Raw genomic sequence first — 12,146 nt, 5'->3', positions numbered from 1 at the left:
CCATTCTCTCGCGACGCGCTTCATATACAGCTCTAGGCCTGCGTTAAGTCTAAAGAAATGCTCTGCCGCCATGCTGCTTGTCGGTCCGTCAACGCTGCACTAGCTCTGGTCCTCGCAAGTCTGCTCCGCTATATCAACGAGCTCCATGATGCTGAAACGAGTTGACCGTCACTGGCTCTGTTGCTCTTGTAGCATGTATGTCTATGCCCCATTCACTCCTGAGTTCTTGTCATTCTTCACCAAAACTTCGCTCTTTTCTCCGTTCCCGATGTGGTCATCCAGGCTCATATTCAGAGGTTCCGAGGTGTCGGGTATCTCTAGACTGTGAGTGCTGCCAGTTAAGGATTGTGGAAGACGGGAAGGCTTTGGACTGGAGCCGTTGGCCAACGGCTTGCCATCCCCAGTCAAGCCACGTCGAATGGCCAAGACGCTGTCAACGATAACGGCATCAATGCCCTGTTTCACCTGCAAAGCTACCTTTTCGGGGTCATTGTTGAAGACACCGTAGCTGACGCATACAAGCCCGCTCTCCTTGACCACACGAACAAGGCGTGGAGCATATACCAGTGGCGCAGCCGCGCTGACAACACCAAGGAGGTTCCATCTGCTGGCGAAGCGAATGGCCTCCTGAAGACTGCTGGCTCGAATGTCTCCTACTTCGCAACTGCCCGCATCAGTGAGGAACAGCACTGGAATGTTTGGCTGTTTGAAAGACAGCAGTAGGCAGATGTCGGGGTGAAAGCTCGAAAAGATGATGTTCCTCCCTTTGCCAAGGTCGTATACCATTTTCAGCACAGTATCAACGAACGAGTTGAGTTCCACCGCGTAAGTGTCCATATCCTCGTCGACGCTCTCGAATAGCATGGGATACTTCATCTCGATATTGAAGCCAGTCTCCTTGGGCAACTTGCGAAACATCTCCTCCAGCGTGGTGAACGGTGCCTGAATGTGGTTTCCACGGGAGTTACCTTTGAAACCCTTTTTCTTGAAATCTCTCGTGTGCTTCATACGTTCGTCCATCTCCACAGACTCTGAAGGACCGCCCATAGACATAGACCGAAGTCGAGATCCCTTGCGATAATCTGTATAAGGCGTGTTGGCTTTGGTACCGTTGTCGAAGGTGATAGGGGACGCCGGTCTCGAATGACGCGGTGTCCGCATATCGTTCACATGCAAAAATTGCTCTAAAGTCAAGGTGTGTACTGGAGCGTCAATGCCAGTCTCACTCACAAGGAAGTCGTGGTAGATGACCGGCACGTGGTCTTTAGTCAATTGGACATCGAACTCGACATACGAGGCGCCGAGATTGGCTGCTGCAATGAAGGACTGTATCGTGTTCTCGCCCAACTGCAATGATCTTCTTCCGGCAGCGAAATTTTTGCCGAGCCCACGGTGCCCGATCACCATCGTCGAAGCCATACTCTTCCAGTACGTCTTGTTCTCGCTCAGCGCCATATTGGGATGCTTGAAAGGGTTGATGATGAGGTAGTTGAACGTGACCGTACCGATAACTTCCATATCAGCTTGGGCCACGATTGGCACAGTCAGGTCACCCTTCAATGGCATCTTGCTGCTACCAAGATGGGTCTTGAGGCTTGACAAGAGCGCTACGCCACGTCCGACGACTCTATCGCGGGAGCCCGAGTATGTTGGGACGAGGTCAAAATATATCTTCACTTTGTCTGTTTCAGACGACAGGAAGACGATCGGCTCGGTCGAGACGTTATCTTGAACAGGAAGATCAAAAACCTCAGGCTCACCATCTGCTCCTTTGGCAGAGACCACGATTGACAAAGCAGTATCGAGTTGAGTAGAGTGCGCATTGGCCAGAGGAATTCGATCAAGGTTGACAGGCCTGACATTGCGGCGGGCATCCATGGATCCAAGAGACACCAAAATCATAGATTTGTCAGTCAAGTATCTGTGACCAAAAGTTTTGACGGATTCAGTGACCTTAGTTGCAGGCATTGCTGCTCCCAAGCCGTTCGAATTCCTGTCGTTTAAGGAGGTCGAAATTGGTGGTGATGTTGACGTTGAAGTCGCTAGAGAGTCTTGTTCAGATGTTGAAGTCAACTCATCAAGTCGGGCGGCAATGTCTACATGACCACGCAAGGCCGCATGCTCTTTAGCAGTCCAGCCGGAGGAATCCACCCGGTCCACGTCCGCGTTAGCATCAAGCAACAACTCGACAATGGGGAAATGACCATCGACACAGGCAATGAATAGAGGAGTCCAAGAGTAGGTGAGCTCCGCCATTTCCGTATTCACAACTTGCGCGTCAGACCCGGCGAGTAGCAAACGGGCGCAATCAGCATGGCCGAATCTGGCAGCGACGTGCAGTGCTGTTTCGCCCTGCTCGTCCTGGTAATTGATGTCAACGCCGGCCTTGACTAGGATGCGGACAACTTCAATATAGTTGGACTTCGTCGCCAGAGCTAGCACGGCGGAGGACTTGGGTGAACTGCGACGGACAGTAGCGGGTTTGCCAGCCTTTTGCCAATTTTCAGAGTCCAGGAGGTACTGCGTGGTTCGGGGGTGACCGCCAATGACGCTCAGGTGCAGGGGGGCCCATCCTTCCTCATCGTGCCAATTGGGGCCGTCAATACCCTGCCTAACATCAAACATCTTCCATAACTGCAGGTGTTCAACAATAATCTCACACAGAGCTCGAACACCAAATTCTGCAGCATGGTGCAAAGGAGTCCGTCCGGCGTTGTCTCGAGCCATCAAACCTGATCGTTGAGTAGGTTGGAGACTGTCGAGGAGGAAGACAAGGAACAGGCTCGGATCGTCCTCTCGCGTCAGCGTCTTGAAATGCTTATCCTCATTAGGCACTGCGCGTTTGAAAGGCTTGGATGGTGCCGCCGCTGGAACAATGAAGTCCTGGCTCTCGTCTTCGAGATCAAGAGCATCTGATCCGGCAGCCTCCTTCTCTGCAGCTGTATGTGCTTTACAGATCGAAATGATGAGTCTATGAATGCAATTCCTGCGATTCAAGTCATCTGGCTCGTCAAGAAAAACAATATTCCGGAGAAGCACAGCGGTGCATTCTCGTCCTCGTACGGAGATTGACTTGTGGAGCAGGGTCTTCAAAAATGCCTGGAAAGCTGGCTCGCAACTCTTGGACAGGCTTTTTTGCGCATCTACTATGAATATCTCGAGTTTTTCGGCGTTGTCTGTCCGGAGGTAGGTCTCAAGGGCCGTAATCTGCTCGGGCGAGATTTCCAATGAGGGACGGGATGTAGTACGCTTCAGTGAGCCAGATGCGATGGAGGTGTTGTCGTCAGATTTTGTCGAAGCCGAGACCTCGGTCAGGACCGAGATCCAATCATTGACTCTTGCAAGGGATTGGAGTAGCTGCGCATTAGTTGCAAAGGGCGCCGGGTCGACTTTGAGCTCGAGGTATTTCTTTTGGGCATGGGCTCCAGCAATCTTCTTGTCCAGTTTCTTGGTGATCTTGATGAACCCCCGTCTGTTGACTTCTCCATACCATTGGAGCTTCCTCATCTGGCCTCTCAGCTCGAGGAGAGCGGCTAGTAGATCCTGGATTTCATCCGCATCAAAGTCTTTCGCGGCATGCAGGGCAAAGCCATAGCGGTCATCGAGTAGTTTCAGCCTACGGGAGAAATCATGAAATTTCTTGTTGTAGAAATAGTCGACATCTTCGAGATTGCGATCGAGGGAGTGGAAAAAACCTAGAGGGAATGAGCAGTGTCAGGGGTTCTCTGATCAGTCCATCCTACCAGCCAAGTCGGGTTCACCGCCATCTTGCTGGGTACCATCGGAAGCATTTTTGATCAATTTCTTCAGGCCCTTGTAGTTGATGTAGTTGCTATCCCATTCAGGGACTTGATTACGGGGTAGGTTGCGCCCAAACTTCATATTGAGATGGGAGACGGCGGAGCGTTCTGCTCTGATGATCTAGGTCGGTGGGTGGTGCATCACCACGAGGGAGGGCAAAGAGGGAACCGTGACTGTTTCATGAAAGACCTCTGACGCGAACGCGGAGGATAGGTACGAAAGGATCAAAGCGGAGGACGTGGGCCATGGCTCGGGCTGACAAAGAGCATACAGAGGGCACACGAGGTAGAGGAGCACAAGAAACGGCTCGATGGCGGCAAGAGGTTTATGGCGGATCAGTGCCGCGGTTAGAGCGGACCTTGCTGAGACAGCTTCGTTCAACGGGCCAAGCAGAAGCACGCGGTGAAGAAAGGGCCAGTTTTTGGCATGGATGAAAAATCAATACAGCGACGGAGACAGAAGCAGATGCCAGCGGGCTCCCCGTGCCTTCAATTGGCGGCTGTGATTGGTCCACGCTGTTCACGTGATCCGCAGATTCAACTTCACGGACCAACCCTGCTGCCAGCTGACTGACGATATCTGCCCCGGTACTTTGATTGCTACCCCGTGAGATCTCTGCAGCGATGGCTAGGGCTACAGAGTTTGCCCCTCATGCGACACCTTACCCCAACATCGGCAAGTGCTTCATGCAACTTGTTACACGGTCGGCCGCTTGGCCATTGTGCGGAGCAAATGCGGGATGGCAGATCGATGGTCAACTGCCCAATGAATTCTACCTGTTCGCAGGGACCTAGTATAGCTAACTACTGTACACTTGTCAAGGCCCGCAGTCATTTGCTCCAGCAAGTTACTCGCTAACTGCGTCAGAGTGTTGGTATCAGTCGGGCAGTTCCGTCTGAACCGTCTTGTGCAGGAAATGCCGAGAAGATGCTTGCAGTAGGATCCAGTATGCCACATTGTCCCACTGTTGAGCTCCTTCAACGCCGCTTGCCGTGTATAATCAACGGCCATCATGCATCGTCAAGTCTTCGTCATGGTGGAGGGTCACGCTGTTGAACTCGAGGAAAGGATCGGGAATTTCTCCACCAGGAGTAGCCATGCCAGAGTCCAGAGGCACTCCTCTCAACTTACCCGCCGGTCCATTGCCTCCGAGATCAACACTACCGCTGTCTTTGACAGTTCTGAAGTTGACAGTGTCGATTGCGCGCCCTTGATGCGGAATCATCGGGGGCTTCATGTGACGCAAGAGCGCCCACGTGATGGGTTTGAAGAAAGCATGGCTCTTGACATCCGAGGCGCCAGCTCTAGACCCTAGTCGCTTCATCTCATCCTTGATGAGTAACTTGCGGATGACTGACTTGCACAAGCTTGCCGTGGGTCAGTCTCAGTCGAGCCTCTGAGGGGCATGTCACTTACTTTGATACTTGGTTGGATCCCGAGTGCTCGGGAAACGGTACCTCATCTCTCAAGATATTGGCAAAAGTCGCATTACGATTCTTGCCCTTGAATGGTGTTGTGCCGAATAACATCTCGTAGATTAGTATACCAAGAGTCCACCAATCGACAGCGCTGGTGTGACCATTACCCTTGATCACCTCTGGTGCTATGTACTCCTCGGTACCAACGAATGAGTTCGTTCGGAAATCTGCAATACACGACTTGGTGTCAACCAGAGGATATCCAGACGTGTTGGTGCCGTTGCGGACGCCGAGAATCATGGTCGGCGCACCGCCACTGTCGGACTGTTTCGATAGGTCGAAATCGGACAACATGATATGGCCAGATTGATGTAGAAGAATATCTGTGAGTCTCAGCTTGTCCGCCTTGGAAGCTCAAATGGAACCATAAACTTACTCTCAGGCTTCAGATCGCGGTATATAAAGCCCATTAGGTGCAAGTACTCCAAAGCGGCCGTTACTTCTGCCGCATAGAAACGAGCGTCCTCTTCTCCCACACACTTGTTGGGCCTCGTTTGCAAAGCTCGAAAGAATTCACCTCCGCTGCAGTATTCCATGCAGAGATAAAGGTGATCTTCTGACTGGAATGAGTGGTACAAGGTAACGATAAAAGGGTGATTACTGGTGGCCAAAATTTCCTGCTCGGCGAGAGCTCTCTTGATCTTGTTCCTCTTGATCATCTCTTTCTTGCTCAATACCTTCATGGCGTAGAGTCTGTTGGACTTCTTTTCTCTCACCAAGTACACCTTGCCAACATCGCCCTTGCCAATGAGCTTGATTTTATCGAAACTTCCGGGCCCCACTTCGACGTTCCTGACTTTGATAGAGTTGGAGCTGTATGTCCGACGGAAGGCGACCGATTGTCTGATCTGACCGGGTGTTGGTATCTTGGATGTGCTATCTGGCATGGAAGTTGCCGATTTTTCCGTGCCTACCATGCTCAACTTTGGCTGAGACCCAGTTTCGACAATAACTGGCTCTTTTCCAAGTTGAGCGCTGCCAGGGCGCTCATCCGGAGGTTTTGAACTGCTAAACATGCCTTGCGCGTTGGGTGCCGATGCCACTCTTCTCAGTTTCCTCGCCAGCTCTTCCTTCCCAGCGGTAACCGCTCGTTCACTTGTCGGACTGGCACCATTGACATTGATCTTCGGAGTATCCGGTGGAGACGGCGGTACGCTGCCTTCGTTGTGGTGTCTCAACACGGGAGGGCCCTGGTGAGCGAAGTATGGGTTGGCATGTGCGGTTGGAGAAACCGCATCGTCAAGAGCGTTACCTTCGCTGGCGACCGTTGTCGAGCGATTCCTGCCCAAACCTGCCAAGAATCTAGGTTGCTTAGGCTTGCTCTCGGTTTTTGGTGTAGGGAGGCCGTCGGCGCCTAACGAAGTCTGGCTACCACTGCTGTTGATACGGAAGAAGTTCTTGAGTTTGGTGGAGGTAGGTGTGTGCGTCCCGGAAGCATCGCCACTCGAGTGCTTTTTGGCAAAGGAGAGGGATGACGTGAAGTTTCTTCGTTCGGTAGTCATACTGCAGCTTGCCAAATTAATGGGTCCGCAGACAGAATAGATAGATGTGTGAATGTGGACTGCGGAAGCCACGTGGAGGCACGGTTGGTAGGCAAACGGTCGGTCTTATAGCACCTATCGTGCGCTCGCCATTGCAATTTGCTTGTACAATCTTGGAAGTGACGGCAACGCAGGTCAAGCACAGCTGGCGTAATGAGGTCGAGCTGGGCGTGAGCCGTGGTGGGAGCGAGGTGGTGGCTGATAAATCAGCGTCACAAAGCCGATCGCAGGGGGGGCAGCCAGCGCAGCTGGCTTGCGGCCGTCAGTATTCCACCAAAAATGTACAGCTCGGGCACTGCAGAGGTGAAGAAACGTCGATAATGTAGTGCCGATAGCCGCAGATAGAAAAAAGTGCAGCGGAAGGGGGGATGTAGTGGAATACGAGTCGACGACCGTCCAGGTCTTCGACAAGCCTTAGTTCCACCGCTGGAGGTCTGAGCGCTTGGAGTTCACAATCCGGGCAGATGCACGGGCACCGCACCGCCACGCCTTCTGGTTCGTCGGGTATGCCCACATGGCGATCTGCCGACCGCCATTTGGGCTCTGTCACTGGTCGTTACTGAGCTTGGGCCGTCGTTTCGATCTGCTTGTCTGCAAGTGTGGGAACTCTTACAAGAATTATCGAGTCCAGTTTTTATAAACCAGATCTCTGGGCTGAGGGCAGCCCAGAAAACGTGATCAGGAACCAGCAGTGCGGGCTTTCATTGCCCTAGCCCCCTTGCAACCCCAAGCCGCCACGTACCAACCTTAGGAGGGTCCCAGCATTACAACTGGATCCACACCAAATGTACATGGACGACATGCTAGATCCGTATACCTTCTTTTCGTGCTGTTTGGACCTAGTAGTAGCATAGAGACCGAACAGATCTTTTGGCAGCATGGTCGCCGAGGGGAACTGGGCTCGACCATACTTGACCCGGTCGTTGCAGAAGTCAAGGACTACCAAGAATGTGAGTGGACTCGCAGTTTGTATTGACAATTCCTGAGGAGTCTATAATCTCTCTACTTATGCTATCTTCTGACAGACCTTGGTATTGTTCATACATTCGAGAAGCGGACCGACTAGCTTCCAGTCGTACGTGCATGCAAGCTGAATACCATGCTCATCCTACACATTTCCTACGATGCATCGTCAAGCATGCGGTATGCACACGAGCAGTTTGTGCCTCGACAAATCCACGCACGCGCAGATACACTGTTTATCATAAGGCTGCAACATGCACATTGATAAGCTTGTTGTTCGTCGCCGGTTGTTCGTGTCCAACGACCTGTATTGTCCTCTCAGTAAGCACGCTAATCATCCGTCGCCACTGCCTTGCGCCAATATGGCCCATACCAGGCGCCTGCCCCAGTTACTGAGCGATGCAAGAAACGTGGACTGCGGTTTTTGCTGGCAGCCGTCAAGATCGCCTTTGCATCGCGGCTCTTGATCTCGGGGGCACCGTCCAAACTAGGAGGCAGGCGAACCGTAGCATTGACATTTTGCACTGAGACAGACGAGTAGCCTTTGGTGCTCAGATCGCAATCAGAGATGACCAAGTTCTCGCTAGTGCTCATAGCTGGCACGGTCTCAGGAGCACTTGCTGTTTGTTGTCTGCGCCCTGCTTCGATTCTGATTGCTTTCTCCAATTGCTCTTGAATATTCGCAGACTTGGAAAGCTGGACACCTCCCTCCTCGCTGCGGATGGAGACAACGTCATTCCCATCTCCTAGACCGAGCAGATAATTGACCTCGTACTGCTCGTCGTTGACGATCCGCGCTTTCGCTCGGAGATTGTCAAGCATGACATTCGTGAATGCGGGCTTGCGCTTCCAGTACTCATGCTCTACAGCACTCCCACGGCCTGATCGTGGCTGCTGCAAGTTTGCACCGCACACCTCGAAGACATCGCCGTCATCGAGCGTGAAAACTGTAATGACACCGTCAGGTAGTCGCAGAGCATCATAGTAGAGTTCTGTCCAGGCTTCAAGCTCGGCAGGCAGCGGGTCCGGTCTGTCGCCAGTCCAGCCAAAGATTTGTGGCTCACGTAGATAAGAATCTTCGAATCGATCGATGTGGTTCTTCGCTATTGAAGGAGCATGCCGTCGCATAGTGTCCAGGCTTGTGGTTCCCGAAGCCGGACGGTAGTATATGCCCCAAGGCGTTCCTTCCCGCACGGGTGAGGTACTGAGCTCCTTATTGGCAGACCCACGCTTCGATTTGCTGATTGAAGGGCTTGAGGGTGGAGGAGCGACGATAGGAATGATGACACGTTTGCCAGCCGAGGGATGCTTTTCAACGAAACCGCGATCGGCATCAATAGACAGGTCGACAGAACCACCAGCGGTTGGGGGGCGTGACGTCTCTCGCGATTGAGGGCCGTTGCTCTGTGGAACGAACGGCTGTGCAGACGCCATTAGGCCTGAGCTTGCCAATGCTTCGATCAGCGGACCTTTGAGAAATTGAAGCGCCTCCACCTGGGCAGAGAGACGTGTAACCAGTTCTTTGGCCTCGGCCCGCTTCTCAACAATAGCATAACGCTGAGCGGCCAAGTTGGGATCATGGCTGCTCATTGCTCGATGCCTGTCAATGGCTTTAAGCTGACGATCGAGGTTGTTGAAGTGAATTTCAGCTTGGACAAGACAGGTCTGAGACGAGACCAGAAGGCGAGTTGTCGGCTCCACGCCGTCAAAGATATCTTGAGCGACCCCAACAGGGCTGTGGCCACCACCATACGGCCACTCGAAGGGGCGATTGGGGGGAAAGGTCACATCCAATTGTTGCAGGGTGTAGAAATTAGAGCCAGACGGAAGGTGACTCGTGACGTAGTGCGGTTCGAACACAGGCACAAAAGGCATGGCTGAGCTGTGCAGATCGTGAGCCTGAGTGTGGTTGAGATCAGCAGTTTCGCTCTTCAGCTGCTCGTTCCTAGCTCCAGTGTCCTGGGGCGGGACTCTGCATCGGCCGTCCTCCCTATCGACAACGGATGGCGGTGCTATTTGCGTCTGGAAATGGTTCAGAGTATCTCGCTCGAAGCTCAGTGGTGTTCCATTGACACTGCCGGACGGATCGGGATCTATTTTCAGAGCGTGCTGGAAGGCTTCGGCAGATGTCTGAGACCGGCTCAAGTCGAATTTGGGAGGAGAATCTCGCTTTTCCATCGGAACGATGCGGCCTCCGGCAGTGACGCGGTTGTGTGTGGGGGAAGAGTGCTTCCTCAGAAATCGCGCAAAGCCTGCATCTTTCTGAGCCGTGGTTCCTGTAGGTGGACCAGAGGGTTGTCGACGAGGTTCGAAATGGGGCATCAAGGGTTGTTGAATAGTTTCTTCCGGCATAGCGGGTCTAGCAGTCTTGTCTTCGATGACCGTTGCACTGGGAACCGGATCGAAGCTCTCAGACGACCAACCTCGGAACCGCTGAGTGCTGAGAGAACGGGCAGGCATGGCTATGTCGCCGAGCTGAGGGATGACTCCAGCTGGTCAGACAGGTTAGCAAAACGTGCAACATATGGAAAAGTGGGGGGTACCTCGAGCAGCGTCATATGTGAACTTCGACAGATCGAAAGGGTATCTAGTTTGGCGGGCGATCTGAAGCAACCGAGCAACGGTGTAGCGCTGCGGAGGCAGACGGTGTCCCTGGACACGAGTATCCATGGTGCGTAAGCGATACAAAGTAAGACGCAAAGCTTTTGTAGCCAAAGTCAGAGAGAGCCCAAGTTGAAGCACCAACAGAGGAATGACGGGCTGGAGCGGACCTCGAAGTTGTCAAAATGTCATGTTGGGTTAGAGATGGAAGCGGTTGCGAGCTTTTCGAAAAGATGAGGAAATGGAGTGGTTGTGACTGAGGAAGGTGCATCTCAGGAAATCCTGACGTTGTCCGGGCAGCGACGAAGAACCAGGGGGCAATAGACACAGAGCGTCGATGGCAGCCGCGCCAACGGCAGGTGCACCGGGCAACCACCAATGCTTCCAGGTCCCTTGTTGAATCTTGATCTGCCAATGGTTCGAAATGCCTTACAGCCGGCTGCGATCTCTCTGCACTAACTGAGTTGTCGAGCCTTGCGGACAGAAGCACGGACACTTCCGCCGGCACTCAGCCAGATGTGCTCACACCCAGTCAGGTTCTTCTGCATGTTGCCCGTCATGGAGGGTCTCTCCATTCCGTCGAGGGGCTGTTCGCCTCCGGACGCAGCGAACCTTATGCAAGCTCGTTTCGCTTACTTTGGTCTGGCTGTTTGAGCAACAGAAGTCGTTCCGATCAACTAGTGACCAGATTTCAGCCAAACTTGTGTTCATCGTTCATTCTATCAGCCTCCTTCCCCATATGAGTCATCCACCTATCGACCAGTTCCTGATTCTCCTTCTTGAGCTTCTTCTGCTGTTCTTCTGCCATGTTGAGCTGAAGGTTGAGAGTAACGTTTTCGTCTTGAACATTCTCCAAGAGCTTGGCCTTCCCCTTGAGTTCCTCGTCTCGATCTCTGAGCTTCAGAGTAAGCTGTTTGACACTGCTGGAAAGTTGAGACATTTTCTTGGTATCCTGGCTGGCTGTCGACTTCAGCGCATTGAGCTCACGAGTTCCTGTCTCTAACCGCATTTGCAAGTCAGCTCTCTCCTGCTGAGCCCTAGCAAGCTCTTGTCGCATCTGCGCCAAAGATGGTGAATTTCGATCCGGCGGAGGCGATGAGACGCGTTTGAATCCCACCAACGGTATTGGTGCAGAATTTAGAGGCGTCACAGCAGATCCATCTGCCCCTGATCTGGTTGTGGCCGCATGCTTCTGAAGTTCGGCCTTTTGATCCGCGAGTCGGTTATCTGGTGACTTGAGCCATTGCCTCACTCAAGGTCCTCACACACTTACAGTGGTCGTATAACTCCACATTGACTTTCTCGACCGCATCCCGGGCTTTCAGCGCGGCCAGATACTGGTCCTTCCAATCGGCTGCCATCTAGTCGGGCACAAGGAGGAACAAGTGATGCCTACACCATTTTGATGACTTATAGCTTACAAAGAAGCTGACACTGGCTCTGATTGGTGCCGGACAATGTACAAGAACCACGCCTATAGTGAATCTGCTGATGCGGAGGTCGATGTGAAGTTGCCTTGGGGCAAGCCTAGCGTCTTGGCACAATGGCCGAAGGTGTGGCTTTCGATTGTCACGTGTGGCTGATGAAATGAATGATGTAGCAACACCGGTGGAAGGTGGGTCTGCAGGCCGTGGGATTAATGCACTGGCACTCGACACTATTCACAGCTACTCTCTCCTCTCTTGCCTCCAGATAATTCCCCTTCGCGATCACTCCTACTATTCACACAGACACAAGCTTCTCCCACCAACATCAGCGATTG

The 12,146-nt window shown here is 52.8% G+C and overlaps 4 protein-coding genes across 4 annotated transcripts; all 4 read right to left on the bottom strand.

Annotated features, from left to right (window-relative positions):
* Positions 1-201: 201 nt before the first annotated feature.
* Positions 202-3,882, bottom strand: HMPREF1541_09982 (uncharacterized protein; the record flags this gene model as incomplete). The annotated part of the gene is made up of 2 exons (XM_008714654.1): positions 202-3,695; positions 3,744-3,882. The coding sequence occupies 2 exons, from the start codon at positions 3,880-3,882 to the stop codon at positions 202-204; spliced, it is 3,633 nt and encodes a 1,210-aa protein (XP_008712876.1).
* A 919-nt stretch (positions 3,883-4,801) lies between these two features.
* On the bottom strand, positions 4,802-6,781 carry HMPREF1541_09981 (serine/threonine-protein kinase nrc-2; the record flags this gene model as incomplete). The annotated part of the gene is made up of 3 exons (XM_008714653.1): positions 4,802-5,168; positions 5,218-5,602; positions 5,656-6,781. The coding sequence occupies 3 exons, from the start codon at positions 6,779-6,781 to the stop codon at positions 4,802-4,804; spliced, it is 1,878 nt and encodes a 625-aa protein (XP_008712875.1).
* A 1,332-nt stretch (positions 6,782-8,113) lies between these two features.
* HMPREF1541_09980 (uncharacterized protein) lies at positions 8,114-10,243 on the bottom strand (the record flags this gene model as incomplete). The annotated part of the gene is made up of 1 exon (XM_008714652.1): positions 8,114-10,243. The coding sequence occupies one exon, from the start codon at positions 10,241-10,243 to the stop codon at positions 8,114-8,116; it is 2,130 nt and encodes a 709-aa protein (XP_008712874.1).
* Positions 10,244-11,075: 832 nt separating this feature from the next.
* Positions 11,076-11,745, bottom strand: HMPREF1541_09979 (uncharacterized protein; the record flags this gene model as incomplete). Its single annotated transcript, XM_008714651.1, has 2 exons — positions 11,076-11,611; positions 11,658-11,745. The coding sequence occupies 2 exons, from the start codon at positions 11,743-11,745 to the stop codon at positions 11,076-11,078; spliced, it is 624 nt and encodes a 207-aa protein (XP_008712873.1).
* Between the last annotated feature and the right edge of the window lie 401 nt (positions 11,746-12,146).

The sequence above is a fragment of the Cyphellophora europaea genome (genome assembly GCF_000365145.1).
Source record: "Cyphellophora europaea CBS 101466 unplaced genomic scaffold supercont1.11, whole genome shotgun sequence".
In the NCBI taxonomy this organism is placed as follows: domain Eukaryota; kingdom Fungi; phylum Ascomycota; class Eurotiomycetes; order Chaetothyriales; family Cyphellophoraceae; genus Cyphellophora; species Cyphellophora europaea.
Note: the sequence above shows the minus strand (reverse complement) of the source record. Positions and strands in the feature narration are given on the sequence as shown.